The following is a 22,729-nucleotide window of genomic DNA, read 5'->3' on the forward strand; positions in this document are numbered from 1 at the left end:
ATTAATACAAAATATTTTTTATTATTATTATGGATATTATGTGTTTGTTCAGTATAGTTACTGAAGTCCTGTTCTACTTGTTCAGTGTTCATGTTTTATTTATTAAATTTAAATCAAAAATTTATATTGAATTATATAAAATGTGTTATATTTTACAGGAGAAAAAAAAGAGAAAATAAAGTGGCCAGTTCTAACCTGAAGCAAACTACAACTTCTTACAGAAGCACTTTGAGACAACTAGTAGATTTTCCTTCAGGACAACCTTTTGAATTTTATATGATGATAATAATGGTACTTAGCATGTAAAATGTAATCTTCAAAAGCTCTTTGCTAACATTAACTAATTTATCTAGAGCACTAAAAGCCTGTCAGCAGGCTTTCAACTTACATTTCCTAGTTTGGGATCTTGATAATTACAGAATACCTTCTCTATTTTAGGAGCCTGCAATTAAATGAAAGATTGTCCACCTCCTGTGTTTTCTCAGTATAGCTAGAAGGCATGAATTTAAAGATAGAAGCAAAAATCTTCTAATGTACAGGCAGCAGATAAAATGGCTATTTCCATTTGCTTTAAATAAAGTAATAATGTCTCTTGGAGCAAAGTAAGATAGATTCGCCTCTTCCTTTAGAAAACATTTGAAAAACATTTTTTTTAAAAAAAAAAATGATAAAAATGAAATTCTTCCAAGTTAGTGCTAGAGAATCTTGCAGAGGAGTCTGCTAATATGCAAACACCTTGTCTCATTAAATGTTGCAGGAAGCTGTTCTCTTTTTAACATTCAATGTTTTCTTACTATCTTTTTATATTTATGTGGCTGATTTATGGATGTGAGTTTTATCTATGGTGTCTTTTTTGTTTTGGGAATGAGGAGTTGTTAATTGTTTTGTGCTTTTATTTTTAATCACTGCCTAGAGTTCCTTTTGGTAGACAGGCAGTGGCATAAATTTGTTTTTAAAAATAAAACAAAATATCCTTCTCCTCCCCCTGCCCGCCCTGCCTCCCAGAAAAGTGGAAGAAGGATGCCTTTGATGGATCTATCTGTATGAAAAGGCTTATTTACTCCCCTCCCCCAGAAATGATTTCAGGAAAAAGATGACCTATTCATCACCTTCATCAGACTATGTAATAGAGAGTATAAAACTAATGCTTAGTAATTTTGTCCATGATGGTCACAGGTGTCAAACCCAATCGCGTTACGTGACATATTGTGGTGTATTGTGATGGTTTTTGCCTTTGCAGAGCCGGAGTGGGCATGGCCTGCACGTGATGCATCCAGCCCAATGGTTGCCAGTTTGACATCCTTGATGTTGGTGAACACTTTCACTGTGATGTAAAAATCATGGTATAAAAACAGCATAATTGTTTCCATGTTCATTAGACATAAACTAGTTGCCATGCTATTTCCTTCTAGGAAAAGCAAAGTTATTCAGAATGCACAAAGAAGAAAACTAAAGACAGGAAATAAAAAAGGACGTTTGGATAGAATTAATTTACACTAACACTATTCCCTATGGTTCTCTGTAGAGCATGCAATATGGGAAAAGTGTTTTGAATCTAGCATGGACATGTTTACTATATGTTGGCAGCATTTGAAAGAAGTCACTTCCTTTAAAAAAAACACCAAAAGGTACAATGCACTCATCCCAGACTTTTTCTGAAAACTGTGTATCCCTATTTTTCTTCTTTTCCTACCTTTGCAAACCATTCTTGCTTCTTCCGCATCTATATGAAACTTCATACTTAGCTTTATGTTTCTTTAAACATTTAATTACTGACTCTGCAGTCAGTGCACTGTAGTGTCTAAGTTCGATAGCCTGTTTTATTTGTCTATAACAGAATAGATTAGAATAACAGAGCTGGAAGGGACCTTGGAGGTCTTCTAGTCCAACCGCCTGCTCAGGCTGAAAATCCTATACCATTTCAGACAAATAGTTGTCCAATCTTGTCTTATGTGATGTGACTATGCAATGTGACTATGCTTGGGATAAAAGTGGCCTGTGGTTGAAACTGGCTAAAATCTGCCCCAATTCATTAGTACTCTTCTACTATAAGGAGGGTACCATAGATGTAATTAAAGCTGGGAATCTATTCTACATTTGTCTTTTTAAAAAGCAGTACACAGAAAGCCTCAATTATTGAAAGCCTTGATGGAAGGTAGATGTCAATGTTTATACTCCCATCTGGACCTTAAATATGTATTTTACAGAACTAGACATTTGCTGTAATTAGCTAAAATATGCAGAAATATCTTAAAGAGCAGCAAGAGGAACAGTCCAAAAGTCTGGCCAAGTTTAGCTAAGGAAGAGCTTTAAGGTTTTTAATATGAATAGCTTGGCTCACGGTATGAAGAGTCAAAAAATCCATCACTCACAGATATTTGGCTATACAACAATTGGAACCTGAAGTTCTTCTAAAACAAAAAGTACACTGCATCTAAGTTCTACAGATATATTGTAAAAATGATGTACTTTTAGAAAATGTGGGTTTTTGTAAAACGGGCATTTGTCACCCGCAAAGTCCTAGATTAACTTCACAGCATGACTTTTGTTATGTGTTATTTACAGAGAGACTATCCCACTGTGTTATTTAAATTCTACTGCATAAGCCTTGAAGGCTTGTAAATAAGATCTCCATGATTTTTAACACTGCATATTTACTTATACAAGATTATCTAAGATTTGTATATGAAACATTATAACAGTTTTGATAGCAACCTTACTATTTCTGAATTTAGTTACTGTTTAGCAAACTTCACTAAATAAAACATTCTGAAGCACAATTGAAAGATACATTTTGGATAATCTCTTTGTTAGTACAGTAGAAGTGCAGCCTTAGAGCCTTAAATGACTTAATTGATAATGATTTTTTTTCCTGAAGTAATATTTCTTTCAAAAGAGTAATGAATGTGCTCTATTTATGCAAGCTGAACTTCCTTAAAAAATCCCACTTGAATTTTACATGGCCTATTTGTTTTCAAGGTTTTCTAGTAACTAGAAGTGCTTCTGTTTCTAATTTGAGTAGACATATGATATGCTTCCCTAAAGTAGCAAGCAAAATTCAAGCAGACAAAATTTCTTTTGTTATTTTTCCATAAATCTTGATGTGTGATGTAAATGTATCTTAAATAGTAACTTGAAAGGTAAAGCTCAGCCTTTTATAGACCATTAATTTTCTACTGACCAAGAGGAGAAAATATAAAATTATCTGTGCTTTTTAAAAGGAATCTTCTACACTCTGGCACTGTATTGCCACTGTTTAGAACCATGGATTGGTCCCTAGGAAATTATTGTTATTCATCATGCCTGGATTCACAATCAGGGCAGGTTATAATCTGATTTGGTTTTGGCTTGGCCTATGATATGTGAATTTAGTTGCCATAGGTTGTAAAGCATGGTGTATGTGTATGAGGCAGACCAATGTAGCTTGTTCCACAAAACATGGTTAAAAGAAACCATAGTTTTGGCTTCCGGTTTGGGTTGCAGTGGCTGTAGGCACACGAAGAGGTTCTCTCTCTACGTTACCTGCTTTTCCTCTGCTGGTAGACCCTTAATCAGGTCGAAAAATCACCCTGGAGGGGTGACTATCAATGAGGAGGACTCTTGTTGATTGCGGGGGGGAGGAGGCAGCTCCTTCCGTGGTCCGAGGCAGCTCCTCAGGGCCGACGGAGAGAAAGATTGGCCAATAACATGGCCAATTATTTGGCTGCTCCAGCTGAAAGTCAAAAGAACATCTAAGCATTAAGAAACCATCATGGATGATCCCAGTGAGATTTTTCCCTCTCTCCTTCTGCCTAACTACTCTCCTGTCAAAAGCCTTTTGGAATTACTTCCCTGCTTTGAAAGAGCTGCCTTTGTTTATCTGGGGAAAAGAGCTTTCCATAACAAAGGAAAAAAACTTCTTATTGACTATTTTTACTTTTGGCTACTTGGGGGCCCTGGAAAAATCGTTGTCATAAAACTTTATTATTATATCTTCTAAGCTGGAGAATAGTGTCTTCCTATGTCTTGGACTTACTTTTTTAAAGGGATAAATCTTTATTGTTTGGAAAAAAAAAACAACTCTATGAGAAACCGGAAAAGAGACTCCATAGCTCTTTGACTTTGCTAATCTCATTCTTGGTGTCTGGAAGAGACTTTCATAGTTTACGGAGGACATCTTGTTGAGAAATTTATTTGTAACTGTTTTTGTTTGTGTTACTATTGAAATGGAGAAATCATACTCACAACTCAAGTGTAAACTCATACTGGAAAAAAATTATGAAGCTACTGAGGAAATATGTTCCCAAATAAGAGAGAGAACTGTAGAAATAATAAACAGAAATTTTACTGTGAATTTACAAACTGACCTTCAGACTCTACTTGATCATTCTACAGACCAAAAAGCAACAGAAGAAGAATTAATTTACATACAACCTATGGAGACTTTGGATGACCAAAAAACGATTGTAACTAAACTATCTACAATTGCAAAACTGAGAGAAATGGACTTGAAATTACAACTGTTGGAGAATTATGACAACCTTGATAATCAACTATTAATTATAAAATTAGACATGAGTATTTTATCCAGCAGACAGGAACCAGGCATCAAAAACAGAGGATGGGAGGTCTTTTACTGACCCAAATGATATTACAAGCAATAATGGGAGATCTATTTGCTGAAATAGAGGCTTTGTTATGGAAGCCTTTTGGCATAGGAAGAAAGCCAGAATAAGACTAAAAAGAGAAATTTAAAATTATATGTAATGGATTAAAAGGTTTTGAGAAATACGGACTGATTTAAAGATTAAGATTTAGAGTTGAAAATTTGTGATTATTAGAATATATATGTTAAACAGAGTAAGAATGTATTTTCTTGAATATGTTTATTTGTATGAAAATTATTTTGTAATGGAATGAGAATAAGAATATGAAAGAGGCTTTTAGAAATTCAGATAGCTTTAACAACTAATTGAGTGTGTTAAGTTAGTAAGACGATGTTTTGTGTAATAATAGGTGTGTTCTTTTTTGGATATGATAATTATTTGAATGAGATTTAAATGCTATTTGAAGTAATAAGAGAGATCTGTGATAAAATCAATGGTTTATGAGATTATGAATTAGAATATATCTGGATTAGTATTTTAAAAGGGATATCCGAAGTGATAATACATTTATCTAAGGTTAAATTGGACTATGGTAATTGTAAATTAATAAAGCTCAAAACAGGATTAGGAGTTATAGATATGTAATGTAGAAATGGATTATGTTAAATAGGTTATATCATTTGAGGGAAATAGAGAGGGAACACTTAATGTATCTACTTGAGCTATTATATGATTTTGTTTTTGGATTATTGACCACCTAACCACCATGGTGTGTCTTGAGCATTCTGTTGTAAAAGTTAAAAAACCAATAAAATTTGTTATATATAAAAAAGAAACCATAGTTTTGACAGATATGGGAAACCATTGGCTGTGTGTGATTAATTCTCATGAATTTAGACATGAGATATAGGTGAGACTAGTACATTTATAAGATCAAGTGTGTATCTCATCTTGCTTTCAACTTTATCTATGGGAATATATATTTTCTTTTGAATTTAAATAACCTGAAATGCTGTAAACTACCCAAACTGATACATATCCATTGGAAAAGGAGCACATGTATTGCTATACAGATAAAATAATTCCTACACCTGATTAGTGTTTCATGCTGTTTGTGACACTGCAGGGGGGTTGCTTGCAAGTCAGTGTTGACTCCTGGCAACTGTCTGGATGAGTCCCTGAAGTTTTCTTGGCAAAGTTTTCAAAAGTGGTTTGTCATTACCGTCTTCCTATGGCTAAGAGAGAGTGACTGGGCCAAGATCACCCACCTGACTTCGTGCTCAAGGCAGGTCTAGGACTCACAGTCTCCACTCCCACTACTGCCTTTTTAAATGTATTCTCTTTTTTTGTTTTTAGGATAATGATAAAAAATGGAAAACAAAAAGATAAACCCTAAAAAAAAACCCTTTGTGGAAAAAAGGAAAAAAAAATCATGTAGAAAATACTTTTAAAAAGTGTAAAAAGTACAACCAAGGAAAGAAAAAGATAAACTAATATATCATTTTAGCAATTCTATATACAATTTACACACATACCAATTCTATATAGTTATCTAATGCAATTATTATTCAAGTATGTATGTATTTAATAATAATAATAATAAGAGCGTATTTTGTATAAATGAGTCCCATATTTCATTAAATTTGTCCATAGAAAATCTACACTTACAGTATAGGCATTACACACATTGACAGCAAGTGCAATCAGATCTTCAACCCCATGAATGAAAGGGGCCATACATTTATCATTCAATGTTAGAAGAGAATATTATCATCTGAAAAATGTAGCTTTGGTTGCATCATTATATTTATATAATCCAATACTTTCTCCCAAAACTTACTAAAGTAAGATGTTTTCAAAACCTGCAATTGAAAGAAGTGTTATTGTATAACCCAATGCCTTAATCACTATGCAAACTGGCTCTCTGTGTGTCACGTTTAGTAGCTCATTAAAATTTTCATGATCAAAATTTTGCTTGGTTTGCAAAGTTACCACAAATGTCACTGATTTGTAAATGCTTAAATATGCAGCCAACAAGGTTTCTATCTGCCAACCTATTTCACCCTAGCATCAGTGGTGGGATTCAAATATGTGAATAACCGGTTCTCTGTGTGATGCTGCTTCCAGAAGTCCATTCTGGACCTGGGCCACAAAAAATTACCAATTCTGCCGAACTGGTGCGAACTGGCTGAATCCCATTACTGCCTAGAGTTCTAGGGAAACAATCTGAGTTGAATAGGGTATGAACATTTTACCCACCCCCACAACTATAGTCAAGGGCCAAAAGGACAATATTGCAATTATATTTAGACACAGTTTGTGATGTAAGGTGTATTTGGGGACAATACTATGATCTGAAAGGTGGCTGCCAAAATTTCTTGAAGGAGTGCTGTGTGTGCCATGTGAAATACGTTTGCACATGCCTTTCAATACCTTTAGTAGCTCTGGAAACAGCCTGCAATAGTTTAAAATCACCAAAGAATAATTTCCTGTAGGGCATGTATGAACCAGACCAGATTCAAAGCTTGGCGTTATCAACGACACATTCTACCTTAGCTGCTTATTCAAAAGCACATTAAGGCACAGAAAGCAAGCAGCTTAGTTGATTAAACATCTAGCAAAGTTATGCATGATGTCATTATCATCTTTCAAAAGCTTTGAACTGGAAATGTTGGAGCTGAATCCCCTGCTCAGGTCACCCAAAGCGGGTAAAAAGCACTCCTGCTTTTGTTGTGAACTTCAGCTAGATTATCTCTCAATGCAAGTTCTGTTTATATATGAAGCTTTTTAACAGAAGTGTTTGCAAGCTATGGTAAAAATGAAGATTGGGATCACAACCTTGGGATCATGTCTTACATCCATGCTTAAATATTGCCAGGCTTTATTTAATACAGGCTTATAGTGCAATTCTTCAGAAATATATTTAATTGATTTTAGCGGCTCTTACTTTTTGGGAGGTAAAATCAGAACAAGAACTTTATGAAGATTAACAAAGGTATCATATTCTTTTCAAATATTTTTTTTTACTTTTCTTTATCTCCATGCTTCCTGTTGCTGTAAAACTTTAAAACTATTGCTCATCTTTTTCTAAAGTTATGAACATGAGCATGCATTGAATTATCGGATGGGATGACCATACAAATTACTATTGTGTTATGGCTCTTAAAAAAGCAACATTCTTGTTTTAATCTCCCATGTTATTTGCAAAAGTATAGTGTGCTTGCTTTGGAAAGATCAACATTTGAATACTACCAGAGGAAATGTGTTATGGTAATTTTTCATTAATGATTGATTATTGTTAAGAATTGATGTACTTGATATAATAAACCTTTTTTGTATATTTTAAGTGTTCATTGAAAACAGAGATCAGAAGTTAACTTTTAAGCAATATAGTTCCATATTGTGAATATACTTTTTTTAATTAGAAACAAGTTTACTTATTTAAAATTAACTTATTTATACTTATTATTTTGATAACTATTAATTAAGGAAATGCTCTTTTTTTCTTTTAAATTTAATCAGTTATGTTTGCCTCAAGAGTCAGTTTTTTATATATTAAATTAACAAGAAAGAAGCTATTTCCTTCTTTCTTTCCTGATGTATAAAACTAAGGTCAAGGTTGGGCAAATAATCAATATACCACCCAATTTTATTAATTAAGGGTTAATCTACATTCCTTTGGGTTATCAAACTTTGCAGGTTTGCATGGGCAAAGCAACACACCAAAGCCTAGAGTGAAGCTTGACAACAATCATGTTTTGTCTATGCAAGTATTATTAGATTTGTAAAAAGAAAATGTTATGGCCTTCCACTTGTTCACAACCTCCCTTCATGATCGTTAATTTGAAAATCTGAATGGTTGGACTGAGGACATCCAGGTTATGATCCATCCAAAACCATGGGAATTCATGTGGTCCATCCACTCTCTCTCAACCTGACTATCAGGCAGGCTTATTTGAGGAAAAATATGGGAAGAAAGAGCACAATGTACGTTGTCTTCAGGTCCTGGAAGAAAAAAATGAGATAGAAATTCACTTGAATAAAGAAATATTAAATACTGTATTAACCCAATGAGGACATGGTAAAAGCTTGCTTCTGAATTCTGACATTTTCCTGAATAAATAAAGCATCTTCAGTTGTTAACAGTTTTGTTGCATTTCTAAATTTATATATTGAACGGTCGATGGGGTTTTACGTTTTACTGAATCTAAATAGGGCTGGTATAGGACTGGAGAAACTGGCCTAGTGAATAACATATGATATCTGAAAAGATATAAACTTATCAGACAAAAAATTAGGGCCCTTGTCCAAAAACCAGCACAAAAACCTAATTATGTATTAGAACATGCATATTCACATGTACACTACAGTATTACAAATTTATCATTTTGTAGTATGATATAGAGGCCTAATGGCAAATATATAAGATTTTCTGATATACATTTGTCAAAGGAACAAATGCATTCATGATATTATTAGAAGTTTAGTACAGAGCCAGTCTGGTGTAGTAATTAAGGCACCAAGCTAGAAACCAGGAGACTGGAAGTTCTAGCCCAGTGATGGCGAACCTTTTAGAGACCCAGTGCCCAAATTGCAATCCAAAACCCACTTATTTATCACTGGGTGCCAGGTGGGCATGGCCGCAGTGGTCATGGCAGACTGGGTGGGCGGGGACAGGGCAGCAGGGGCCAATCCCTCACCATCTCCGGGGCATGGCACATGTGCCCACAGAGAGGGCTCTGAGTGCCACCTCTGGCACGCGTGCCATAGGTTCGCTACCACTATGCTAGTCCTTCCTTTGGCATTAAAGCCACCTGGGTGACATGGGCCAGTCACTGTCTCAGCCTAATCAACTCACAGGATGTTTGTTGTAAGGAAATAAGAGGAGGAAAGAATATTAGGTATGTTTGCTGCCTTCAGTTATTTATAACATTAATAAAGGTAGAATAAACATAAATATGCGTCAAGACCATGTATCAAAACACTAAGGAAGAATGACTAGGTTGAGATTACTCAGTTCTGTATGTTTACATGTTCTTTCATATTTACATTTATTCTACAGGTAGTCCTCAACTTACAACAGTTCACTTAGTGATTATTCAAAGTTACAACAGTGCTGAAGAATTTGACTTATGACCGTTTTTCACAGTTACGACCTTTGCAGCATCCGGATGAAATTTAGATGGCAACTAACTTGGCAACTGGTTCATCTTTATGAGCATTTTTGTGTTCCAAGGTCATGTGATCACCTTTTGCAACCTTCTGACAAGCAGAGTCAACGGAGAAGCCAGATTCACTGACCAACCAGGTTACTAACTAAACAATTGCAGTGATTCACTTAACAAGTCTGGTAAGAAAGGTCATAAAATGAGACAAAACTCACCTAACAAATGTCTCACTTGACAGAAATTTTGGGGTCAATTGTGGTTGTTAAAGTCAAGGACTACCTGCATATATCTGAGATGGAGAACAGATTCCAGACCGCCTTTCAAGAAAATTGGATTTGTGCAAACAAGAGAAGGTAAAAGTACAATTAGCAAGTATTTTTGCTTGATTCATCTTCCATTCTTTCAGCCTGGGGGGGGGGGGAACGTTGCTTCCCTCCTTGGATTTCTTGCGCTGGATCACGACCTCCCTCCCAATACTTACCTGCGCCTCAAGCTGTCTGACCGCCCCAGGGAAGGAAAAAAAGGGGGGGAGGAGAAAAGAGAGGTATGCAAATAAGAAACGCCAGGGCAAGCCAATCAGGAGCGAGCGGCAGGACTTTGGGGAACCAAAGTCTTTTAGTCCTCCTCCGCCCACTTCCCACCCAGGGAGAGTTCCTCGCCTCTCGCCCACCATCCTCTGCCGGGATTGGAGGTGTGCGCGCGGGGTGCCACCACCTCTCCGCTGCTGCTGCTGCCGCTGCTGCTGCGCGTGGCCCTCCCTCCTCCTCCTCCTCCTCTCTCTCTCTCCGCTCCGCGCCCGGCTTTTCCACCAAAGCAAGTTGCGCCTTCTCTTCGCGCACGGTTCCTTGGGCTTCCTTCAGCCAGTCTGCCCTCTTCAGTTGACCTCTGCTGGCATGGCTGCCGCCTGACTCGGCCCCCTGAGGTGGCTTCCCTTGTCGGGGCTTCAGCTTTCATTCTTCACCCGCGTCTCTCGGGAGCCGGAGCTAGAGGCTCGGGTTTGTGCCACTGCGGAGCTGCTCTTGCTACTGCTAAGAGGCTACGGAGCCCGCTATTTGCTCTGCTCTCCTCCCACAAACTGAGGGAAGGGGGCGGCTTTGCAAGCTCGACGTCTTGTGTGTGAGCAGCTTTTTCCTCGGTTTTGCAAAGTTCCTCAAGACATCGCCAGTAGAGAAGGGGGTGCTTTGGTCGCTCACCCCCCCCCCTCTCCGCGGCGTGGATGGAGAAGAAAAGGGAAAGGCGGCTGAGCCACCTCTGCTGCATCTTTTATCAGTTGTGTTTCCTGTCAAATCGGATCACTTCAGGTAAGTCCAGTGCTTAGATTTGAATGATATTTGCTTAATAAACAGAACCTCTTTCTGGCCCCTTTCTGATTGCCAGAGCCTTGCACAAGGTAAGGGACCACAGTGGCACAAAGGGATTGTGTAGAGATGGATCGTTATTGGTAGATCATAGGAATAGAGGGTCTTAAAGAAGCAAACGTTTCAGTTCAGTGCACTATTATTGAACGAGATCTACCTATCCATCTATCAAATACTTTTGGTGCCTGATGGCCCATAATTTTAAATACACACTGCTAGGTGAGGATATAATAGGACGCCCTGCAGACTCTCAGAAATAATTTGCCAGCCACATTCAGAATGCTCTGATATTGAACAGTAAACTTATGTTTAACTTCTTTTCCTCAAATGACTGCCAGTGAATTCTCTAGGATCAAACAATATTCAGCAGCATCTTGGTAGGACATACTTTACAAGGATATGTCTCCATTTCTCCAGAGTGTAATCAGTCTAAGAATTCCATTAGAAGGAGCTACTTGTTGCACATCTGCATGAGAATGTCTATGAAGTTTTAGTTCTCATACACACCATCTATCTGTCTGTCTGTCTGTCTGCAAAAATTGCCCATTAAAGATTAAAAACACCCAAAAGCCTGTGAAATTGGAAATATATAGGATCTGTATTTTGAAATATTGATCAGATTAATTTGTTTCTGTTTGCTAATCTTATTTGCCTTTGATAGAAGCAAAAAAAGTCTTATTTGCCTTTGCTGAAGAAACAGATCATACTGTCTTTTGAGGCAATATTCCCTGATTTAATTTTAAAATGACTAAGGTTAAATGTTTAATAAACTATTATTTCTTTAGGACTGTTCCAATATCAGCAAGGGAATATTTTTTCTACTTCTGTATCTTTATGCAGTGTACTATCTGTTTCATCAGATTTCAGAATATTTTAATTCTTATGCACTTCAAATAATTATGAAACAGCAAAGATTTTCACCTAGAACAATTTTCTTTTTATACACAAATCAACAATTTAGAGAGATTTCAGTTCACTATATTTTTGTTCAGAATGTATAACAAATTAATGTTCTGAATTATAAATATATACCCTAATCTTATATTATAAAATTGCCATGTTCCACTGTGTTTATTCCTATGGTGCTTCAGAGTGTCTTTTGTCATTTGTACCCTTACTGAATTCTTATTGGCTAGTCAGTGAAACACATTAATTTAGGAATGGGACATACAATAAAAGATTATAGTTTTTTACCCAGTTTTTTTTACCTAGAATCCTAATCTATGTAGGATGCTTGTTTTGATAAAATAAATAAAAGTTTGAGTAAATCAATTTTCTCTTCCCTCTTACTCCTTTCCCTGCCATCAGGTGGCATCTTAACTTTTTATTAGCCCTAAAGCTCACATTGATGGTTGGCTAATATTTTTGTAGTCTCTGCCTTTTAAATTATAACTTTGTACAGCCCCTTGATAATGTAGAAACAATTCCTGGGAGTTCAGCCACTTAAACGCATAACAACTATCCTTATGCTAGAGATGATTAGAGTGAAAGAGAGGCTACTTCTTTTGATATTGGAGAGATTTGGACTGACTAGCTAACAGCTTTTCCCAGTCTAGCATGGATGGTGGCCTGTAACTGTCAGCCAGCAACATGGTTTAGGGGATATCACATTAGGAAAGGCACATTAGGGGACATCACATTATTTAACTAAAATTGTTCAAATGGGTAAGATCAGATGCCTACCTTTTAATTCAGTTAGAAGCTGTGGATACTCTTCAAGCTTTATTTCCAGATTTCTAAAAATATCCCTTTATAGTGAAATAGGGACACATTGTATAAATAAATAAATAAATAAATACATCCATACTTTAACACAATATTGAATTAAGGTATATCTATCTATCTATCTATCTATCTATCTATCTATCTATCTATCTATCTATCTATCTATCTATCTATCTTCCATATATATATGGAATTAAAATAAGAGAAAAGTACATTAGTCTTCAGCAGGTATTTTGTACATATGTGTGCACACATATAGTTGTGTATGTATGTATGTATCCATACATATATAGCTGTTCATCTCACTAATTTGATTCTGGACAGCTAACAAAAAATAAAATATGAACACAACATATATGTAAAAATAGCATTTCCAGCCAATTAGTACAAAGTGGCTCCCCAAAACAACAATATTTTTTTTTCTTGCAGTGAGTACATAGGAAAATTAATTTATATTGGTAATAGCAGTATGGTTCAATGCTGTTATGTCATTTTGTTATATCAAAATTATGCTGATGGGTCCTAAATCTGGCATCCATTTATGGCAACTCTTACTGTTGGGAGCAATTTAGAGTGTGTAAATTTCAGTCTATGTGAATTTTTGCAGGTCTGCAACCTCTGGGAGATTTTGAAGAATGGGAGATAGTTTACCCAGCCCTGTGGAGCAGAAGCCAGCAGGAATCCACTGGAGGGAGTGGTGCAGGAGGCAGCTGCAGTCTTGATGGTAACTGTGGGAACAGCAGCAGCAGCAATATTAATGCTACCTCTGCATCCAGTCAGGGAGTGGGCAGTTCCCGTGAGATCCGCTCAGTTTCCTCCTCATCTGACCACCAGCACCAGCAACCGCCAGTTCGGGAAACTTCAGAGGATGAATATGAATCTCAGGATTTCTATCACTGGTCTCCACTTCCTCAGGGATCTAATAGCACTTCTCAGCAACCATCTCATCCACCTGTATCTCCTCCAGAAGATGAGGATGAGATGTTGCTGAGAATACCAGCTTTCGCTCAGGAGCTCTATCTGCTGCTGAAGAGGGACAGTCGCTTCTTAGCACCAGGTTTTGCAGTGGAAGAACGACTATTGAATGAAAGGAGCGCCCCAAATTTGGTCCACACACAAACAGAGAGATCCTGTTACTATAGTGGGTCTGTGCTGCATTATCCTGGATCCTTTGCTTCCTTTAGCACTTGTGGTGGTTTGGTGAGTATTTTTTTCCCCTTCACCTGTATTTTATCTGCTCTTTGCAATAAAATTTACTTCCCATTGTTATTGCTCCATCTCTGGTCATTTTCATAATAATTCCATATTATCTCATTTATTATTTACTTTAATTTTTCTTTGCCATTTTCTTTTTCAATGTTCAAACTCTCTAACCACCAAAATAAGGAAATTGCTTCCTCTTCATTTTAAATTTAAGACATAGTTTGTAACTGCTAGTTTCATCTGAACTATTATGAGCATATAGAAGTTCTTGATTGAGCCTCATCCATTTTAATGTTAAATCCATTTAATAAGTGATATTAAATAAATGTTTGTTTTGTGCCTTTGAGTTAATGTTGACTCCTGGTGACTTCCTGGACAAGTTCCTGCAATTTTCTGGCCAATGTTTTCAGAAGTTGTTTGCCATTGCTAGCTTATTAGGGCTGAAAAAGAGTAACTGGCTCAAATTCACCCAGGTAGTTTTGTGCCTAGCGTGGGGCTAGAACCATAATGTTCCGGTTCTAGCCTTGTGCTTTAACTACTACACAAACTGCCTTTCATCAAGTAAACATAGATAGTATTATTTCTATTAAACATCTGTAGGTGTCTATGTTCATATACTTTTTATGCTCAAGTTTGTCTGTACTTTAATGATATACATTAATCATTATTTAATGATATAATATGAATATCCTATTTGTTTTCCATTAGCTCCATCACTGTGAAAGGGTTAAAGTGGACCTTTAGCCTGAACCTATGCTTAAGGATATTTTAAGTTTTCTGATTAAACTTTCTGGAAATAATCTACTCCAATCTGCTTCTTTCCAGCTCTACAATTATCACAAATTGTATCACTCATAGGATGAGAAAGTCTATTCCAGCACATTACATTTCTAGGTTTATTTTGAAGCATTCAATTGGCATAAAGCGGGATGAATAGTTCCTTTAGTTTGTATCTGGTATCTGATGTTCAAATACAGCCTCATAGGCCTTCCAGTGACTTCCACAATATAGCATAGATTAGCTTGTTTTCAACATGTTGCATGGTTACAGTTGCTTAGAACTGTGTTGCAAGGAATTTACAAAAATGTCTTGTTGTCCTAGTAGTTGATTTTAGAAAATTACATGCCCATTGTACTGCACATTTAAAAGAGTTGGATCAATGCAGATATTATCTAAATGGATATAAATGTGCATATCAGATTTCCCCAACTTGGTGCCTTTCATTCTTGTTAAGCTATGGGGACTACAAGAGCTATGATTTAACACTTCTTGGGGACACTAGAGTTGGGGAAACTGATTTGTATGAATATGATTTGAAAACCCATCCTCAGAAATTATTTGCATGAGAACAAGTTATAATATGGGTAATTCAGATTTTTTTCCCTGAAGGCAGGGAAATACACTGCTTGAGCAATACACACATTAAGTTTCTTTTTATTTTTCCTTATTTTTTTAATTATGTCCATTATTGAGAAATGCTGACACTCTTTTTTGTTTGCATAGCTGCTTAAACTCAGCAGTCACAATGATCCAAGTGCTCTATTTCTTTTTGTTACTTTTCTTTAATTCCAGATTACCTTTTCATTATATGTCATAAACTAATGCAGTGGTTCTCAACCTTTTTAATGCCGCGACCCCCAACCGGTCATAAGTCGAGGACTACTCAACCGGTTGTAAGTCAAGGACTACTCAACTGGTGCAGCACCGTTTGCAGAATGGGACTTTTGGCGGGCTCAGCAGGGCAGAGACTCTATTCAAGAGAGTCTGTTCTATTGGCTTTCAAAAGCCAATAGAATAAAAGGGAGTAGCACAGCTAAGGAAAAGGGGAAAAAAATGGCGGACTGCATTGTTTGGTGACCCCCGTGAAATGGTCGTTCGACCCCAAATGGGGTTGCGACCCACAGGTTGAGAACCACTGAACTAATGTAATGTAAAGACTCTGTATTGTATTAGACAATTATTTATTAATATTCTTCTCCTTTAGATATAAATCCTGAATTAGATGTGATAAATAATGAGTACCATATTTTGCCAGCTTCTATTCTTCTTTTAAGTCTAGGGATACTACATTTGAGATGAAGAATAGAGGCTGGGAATGTTTAACCTTCTATCAGTGCCTGTTTTTCACATCAAATTTGCTCTTATGTTATTAGTATGAGGGGGGAGATGTTTAAGAAGGTAAGAGTTAACTGTGCTTTATTGAAACATTTAAATTAAGAAGGATGGTTTTGATTCTTTAACATTAAAGTTTCTGGTCTGGATATAATGAGAAACTGATATTAAAGCTTCCAGTATTATAATGATCAACTGGAATGGGAAGCTTATCAATCTGAAGCTCTTGTACTTAACACCAAATTGTGGTTATATGTAAGGTAACGTACTGTGGGATTCTGTGACCATTTTCATGTGCTCTGGAGCTCTGGTTTCATAAATCTTAAAAATAGACATTTTTAATATGATTTTAGCAAATTTAAGGAAAATCAGAATTAGATCCAACGACAATAGTACAGGTTCTTTGATTGAATGAAGTGTAAAGGTAAGTAAATAGAATGGCTAAAATCTTAGGAACAGGAGAGATGCAAAATTATGAATTGATTTAAAAGAAAGCAGTTACTGTTTCTGTTTAAGCTTATTAATGTAAAGCCATATAGAATAAGGATGTTGCTGACAGTGGCTTTGAGCCTGAAGTGAGCCAATGGTATTTAAAATGAACATTTCCTGCTCCTTGTGGTTTGCTGGATGTAATCTGTGGAATAGAGCTATAGCTATGAAGACATCATTGGCTTGTATTTCAGAATTAGGTTTCTCCCGAAGAACATTGACTATAGCTTGCCAATATTTTGTGGGAACTGAGTTATTTCAATTTATTCTTACTAAGTCTTGTGGAATTGCCAGATTTGATAAAGTTTATAAAGAGAATCAGATAAAATGTAGACCTGTGGTTTAGTTTGGTTGTTTAGATTTATACTATTTAATTTTTTTTGGGGGGGAATATACTAATATCTTTTAAACCTGTGGAATGCAGTTTATAATTTGAATGCGTCTGAACATGGGCCCTTTTTTGAGGTTTTCTAGAGTATGGATACAGTGCTATATAAGACCAAAATACCTTATGCTTTGTTCTAATTATGTACAAAAAATTATAAGTTTAAGTTTCCTCCCATTCAAATTGGATAGCCTGAGCCCTTCTAGAATGGATAACAAATTCTTCATGGTCAGTTTCACTTGACTTGAGAGATTTTAAATATAGGGAGGGTTGTGCTGGCTTCATAGAATCATTTCACTAACATTCCCCTTAAAAATTTTCTTCAAGATTAAGTGAAAATTATACCATCGAGAAATTATCATTTTGTTGCTAAATTACATCAAGATGATTTTGAGTTGCTGGAGGAGCTGCAAATGAAATGCAAATGCACATGTCCCACAAACTGCAGTTTTCCAACATGTGTTAAAGAAGAAATAGATTGGACAATTTTTATATACTATCGTTTTCTGTTGTTGTTGCTTATGACAATAGAGATCCACATGGGAAGTTGGTGTATTTATAGAATGCTACAAAGTATTCCCTTATCTAATTTAATGTCTTGATTTTGCTTTTATCTGGATTTTTTTCTTCCTGCAATGAGATGGATAAATTCCAAGTTCTCTTAAATACCTTGAGCTATAGCAAAAATTATTATGGATTGTGTCTATATGGTCTGAACATACCTTGACATTCTAATCTCACCTAGTTCATGAATACATTTTTTTATTAAAATAAAGAACATAAAATTATAGTAAATTGATCAAAAGAACTGAACAAATATCATCTTTGGCTATAAAAGAGGATTACGTAAATATGTAATATCCAGGGATTATTAAAAGATTATCCAGGGATAATCCATTAAAAGTATTATCCAGAGATTATAAATAGATGAATTTGTTTCTCTGTCCAACGTTAGTAATTCTTTAAAGGAACTGCTTTGTCTTAGAATAGTAAATATTGGCATATAACTTTTATGAAAATGTTTGCAGTTGTAAAAATTGAAAGGCAAAACTTTGTTCATAAGGACATGGAAATTGAATGAGCTATCTTTTTTACTGAAAGGCCACAGAGTTCAAAAGGCTTTTTCTTTGTTTAATTTATCACTTGTTTAAGCTCGGATAGATATGTTTAGACAGGCATTATTAGATTTACCACAAGAAGGTAGGTACATGGACTTCAGTAGAAATACTAAATGGAAACAGAAATAGTATTTTCAAGCCTTTAAATTCAGGGAATAGCTTTGAGGATCTAAAGTGACAGAGATGTAAAGTTACTGAGAGTTGAATTCATTTAACATAACTTCTAGCATTATCATTAAATATATAAAGCACACAAACTCACATTTCCATTTGTCACCGTTAATTTCAGTATATATATATATATATATATATATATATATATATATATATATATATATATATATATAAAATAAAGTTGGAAGGGACCTTGGAGGTCATCTAGTCCAACCCCCTGCTCAGGCAGGAAACCCTATACCATTTCAGACAAATGGCTGTCCAGTCTCTTCTTAAACACTTCCAGTTTTGGAGCATTCACCACTTCTGGAGGCAGGTTGTTCCACTGGTTAATTGTTCTAACTGTCAGGAAGTTTCTCCTTAGTTCTAGGTTGCTTCTCTCCTTGATTAGTTTCCATCCGTTGCTTATTATCAGTAATAATTACAGAGAACCAGTTTTTAAGAACAGTGACTTAAGAAGTAGGCAATGATAAGTCAGTGATAACTGAAGGAGGAAAAGGAAAGACTTATCCAAAGCAAGATGTTAGGTAAATAAAGTAAGAAGCAACATTCAAAATAGAAACAAGAGGTTGCACATTTGAACCAGAAAAAAATACAATAGAATAATTAAGATTAAATCTTATAGACAAACTGGGTATTTGCAAGATGAGCAATGTTTTATATAGTGTAGAAAAGGAGTAAAAAGTTCACTTGGTGACTGTTTGAAGTTACAACAGCACTGAAAAAAGTGATATGACAGTTTTAACACAATCATTGCAGCATCTCCATGAACACATGATCAAAATTTAGACACTTGGCAACTGACTCACATTTATGAAGATTGCTCTCCTGGAGTCATGTGATCACCTTTTGCCACTGTCTGACAAGCAAAGTCAATGGGGAAGCCAGATTCACTTAACAACCATGTTACTAGCTTAACAACTGCACTGATTCACTTAACTACTGTGGCAAAAAATGGACTGAAACTCATTTAACAACTGTCTCGCTTAGCAGCAGAAATTTTGAGCTCAGTTGTGTTTGTAAGTCAAGGACCACTTCGGCAGAATCGGTAGCTAATTTTTGGTTGCCCAGGCCCAGAATGGATTTCCAGAAGTGGCATCCACACAGAGAACCAGTTGTTCACATATTTGAATCCCACCACTGCTTATATTCCTAAGGTAAACTGTTAAATATGATTTTCATTTGAGGCAAATGTAAAATGGACAGGAACACATAATACATATGGCTGAAGTTGGGATTCCCCCCCCCCGTTTTTGTATGGGTGTAGAGGGTTTTATTCATGTTTATTTGTTAATTTAATTTCTTCTATTTATTCTAGAACTTATGCTATACTTTTGTTGTGGCTCTTCAGGTTTTTGTCACTTATGTCATCAAATTTTGGCAATATGGAAAACAAGAGTTCCGGAGATTATAAAAATGAGGTTTAGAAGCTTGTGATTGTTGATCATTATGGAAAGAGAGGCTTCTGTATTTGGGGGGAGAGAATCTTAACCTGCTTTTTCAAGATAATATAAATTATTCTGTAAATTTTGCACCGTAGGACTAGGTGACTCTGATTTCAGTATTAATTAACTTGTGTTGGACAAAATAACCAACAGTTAGAGATGATACATTTTTTATTCTAATATATGAAAATCATTTAGTATATTTGAAATAAATGCTTCTCTACATTCTATATAATGTTTATATTTTCCACATTTATTTTAAAGTTTTATGAAGAAAATGCTATGCATTATTCCAACCACAATCATGTGGTGTGTGTAGAGGAGCAATAGGATATTGAATGTTTCCTACAGATATCTACATTTTAAGAAGATTAGTATGTATCTTCTATAGGTCCACTTGTATATTCAAGCTGTATATGTTATCTGATATCTAAATTTTCAATATGCAGACTATTTGTAGGAGAATAAAGTCTGCTTTATCTGAATCTGTCTGGATTTATTAAGATACCTTTAGTACACAACAGATTCTTCAAAGGAAGAGACCTCTATGGCAAACTTACCATGATTTCTTTTCTGCATAAATAGGTTGTGGCTTTATATTCTGGAGGAATGAAGATAATTAACTTGGCATAGTTCTTGTGAAAAAAATGAATATGACATTTAGAATTCATACTAATTTCAGGAATTTTTTATTTTAATTTTTTATATATGTGCTCAGATGGTGGCAGCATTTCTCTAATATTTGGAAATGTTATTAAAATAGGTTAACATTTTATTTTTTATATCATCATATCCAATTATACCTACATAAAGATGAAGTAATTTTTGTATAACTTGTTCTATTGTAGTAGTTTTTTTCTTTTTTAATAAATTATTGCCCAATCTAATTCTTATTCCATAATTAATTTGTAAATCAAAGTAATATTCAAGTTGTTAATCTAAATGGCTTAAAATGTTTTGATAAATAAGAAAACCATTTAATGAACAGAAGCACATTTTCAGAGATCTCAGAGTTGTATGTTGGGCTCTTACAGCCCTACTTACCACCAATTTGCAATCTTTGATATGAAGGATTGGTAAATTACTCCTTACATACTGGTATGTTATACAGTATATATCTATCTCATCCCAATGGGATAGGTTCACCACACCCTCTAATAGAGGAGACATGCTACAGATCTTGTCAGTCAAGGAATTTCAGCTGATGGAGTCCAGAAAATGTCCCTTTGGAACATCCCTCCTCAGGGTGAGATCTGCTCCCATACCCCTGAACTTCTTTAAGGCCTGAAAACCTGGCTCTGTCAGTTGGCTTTGGGGCCCTGTGGGGAATTGTCATGCTGGGTGTGTTGATGGCCTAATAGCAGATCTCACCTTATCCCCTGCATACCTTGTTCCTTCCTTTCCCCATCTTTTTGCTATAATTTATAATTTTATTAAAAACGTGTGTATATGTGTATATATATACATATATACCGTAAATGCCGGCGTACAAGGCGACCCGGCGTATAAGACGACCCCCGTCTTTATAGCCGGGCCGCATTCCTAGAACGTCGTCTTATACGCCGGAAACTACCAGTATTTCCGGCGTATAAGGCGACTCGGCGTATAAAACGACCCCCGTCTTTGGCGCCAATTTCAGCGCTCGCGGAAGTCATCTTATACGCCGGAATTTATGCTACATATACATAAACATATATACACATACATATTTCTGTTAAATTTGGATTGCTAACAAAAGATTTCTTCTTCCCATATTTGGCCCAACTGGGTGCATCATAAAAAACACTTAAGACATGCATATTTGTATAGATTTATTACTTTTAGTCTTGTAAACTTGCTAGTCACCTTGTGGCTAGATGGGTGGCAAATAAATTTAATAAACAAAAATTTAATAAATATATAAATATATCTATATGTAATTTATTTAACTAAAATTAATTTTAAATTTAAATCAAAGTTTTGATTTAATCTTCGTTAAGATTATCTTAATTTATCTCCCTGCTTTTTTTTTTTTTTTTTTTTTTAATGAAGCCTGCAAGAGTCCACTCAGATACAAAATATATTACTCAGGAGGAAGTCTTGCATCTTTACGTTTGATTATCTCATATTTTGCATGTCCACATAGCACATTCAGAGTTTGTTCTGGCTTTTTACTTCAAGTGTCTATAGCATGACACTTTTTATGTAGCATCTGTTCTGATGAAAACATGGGGGGGGGATCTTTTACATAATGATTAGGAACTAGGCACTTCCAATTATAAAATAACTGTAGAAAATCAGCCTTTTTTTACTTTACAAAATTGTTGATTGAAGGTCTTTTCCAGAATAGCTATAGCATATATTTATGACATAGATATTTCTTAGGCTTTAATTGGCTGATGCCTTGTCTCTAAATATTGTTTGAAAGAAATAAATGTTTGGACACTTTTTGGGAGGTTCACCCAATCCTTAAATCACAATTTGTATTTGAACCCATGTAATATTTAGAACATTAGATATATGCCCTGAGTAACTTCAAAAGTGACTTCATGGTCTTCCAACAGTTTGCTTAATTACCTCAGCTGTGCTTCTTTGAATTCTTACTAGATCTTCAACCTAAAATTAGGTCAAGTCAGGCTAAGACTGCTTGAGTGAAAGAAACCAAGAGTTGGACTACAGATAATCAGCAAATGGTTCCCTGTAAATTGCAGCAGAGGAACAGGTGTGCTTGTTTTTAATGTTGAACATTCATTTGTTAATCATCCTTATTTCACTTCTCATTTATTATTGCCATTGTTTGTGATAAGTTTATAATTTAACTGACTTTTGGAACATTGATGTAATCACTACAGAACTGCCAGTTATCTGATTTTTTGCCTCAGGAAATTTTACAAGCAAGTGAAACAATTCCCTTGACAAAAGCAATATATTCAGGCAGCTGTCTTCTTTATTTGGGTCTTGGCTTTTTGAGCTTTTTTCTGAACCTT

General features: G+C 35.5%; 1 protein-coding gene across 3 annotated transcripts in view; it reads left to right on the plus strand.

Annotated features, from left to right (window-relative positions):
* The first annotated feature begins 10,288 nt into the window (after positions 1–10,288).
* Positions 10,289–22,729, plus strand: part of ADAMTS19 (ADAM metallopeptidase with thrombospondin type 1 motif 19) — a 134,064-nt gene continuing 121,623 nt past the window's right edge. For 2 of the 3 annotated variants that reach the window (XR_005556052.1, XM_039337381.1), the window contains exons 1-2: positions 10,289–11,055; positions 13,445–14,037. Coding sequence is in view for 1 of the 3 variants with exons in the window: in XM_039337381.1 (XP_039193315.1) it covers positions 10,971–11,055; positions 13,445–14,037 (678 nt within the window). In the remaining 2 variants the exon portion in view is untranslated. Of the gene's footprint in view, positions 11,056–13,444; positions 14,038–22,729 lie in introns of those variants that run through there. The other variant, XM_039337393.1, reaches the window with a different exon arrangement.

The sequence above is a fragment of the Crotalus tigris genome, unplaced genomic scaffold, assembly GCF_016545835.1.
Source record: "Crotalus tigris isolate CLP2741 ecotype Arizona unplaced genomic scaffold, ASM1654583v1 scf7180000017549.6302385, whole genome shotgun sequence".
Classification (NCBI taxonomy): Eukaryota; Metazoa; Chordata; class Lepidosauria; order Squamata; family Viperidae; genus Crotalus; species Crotalus tigris.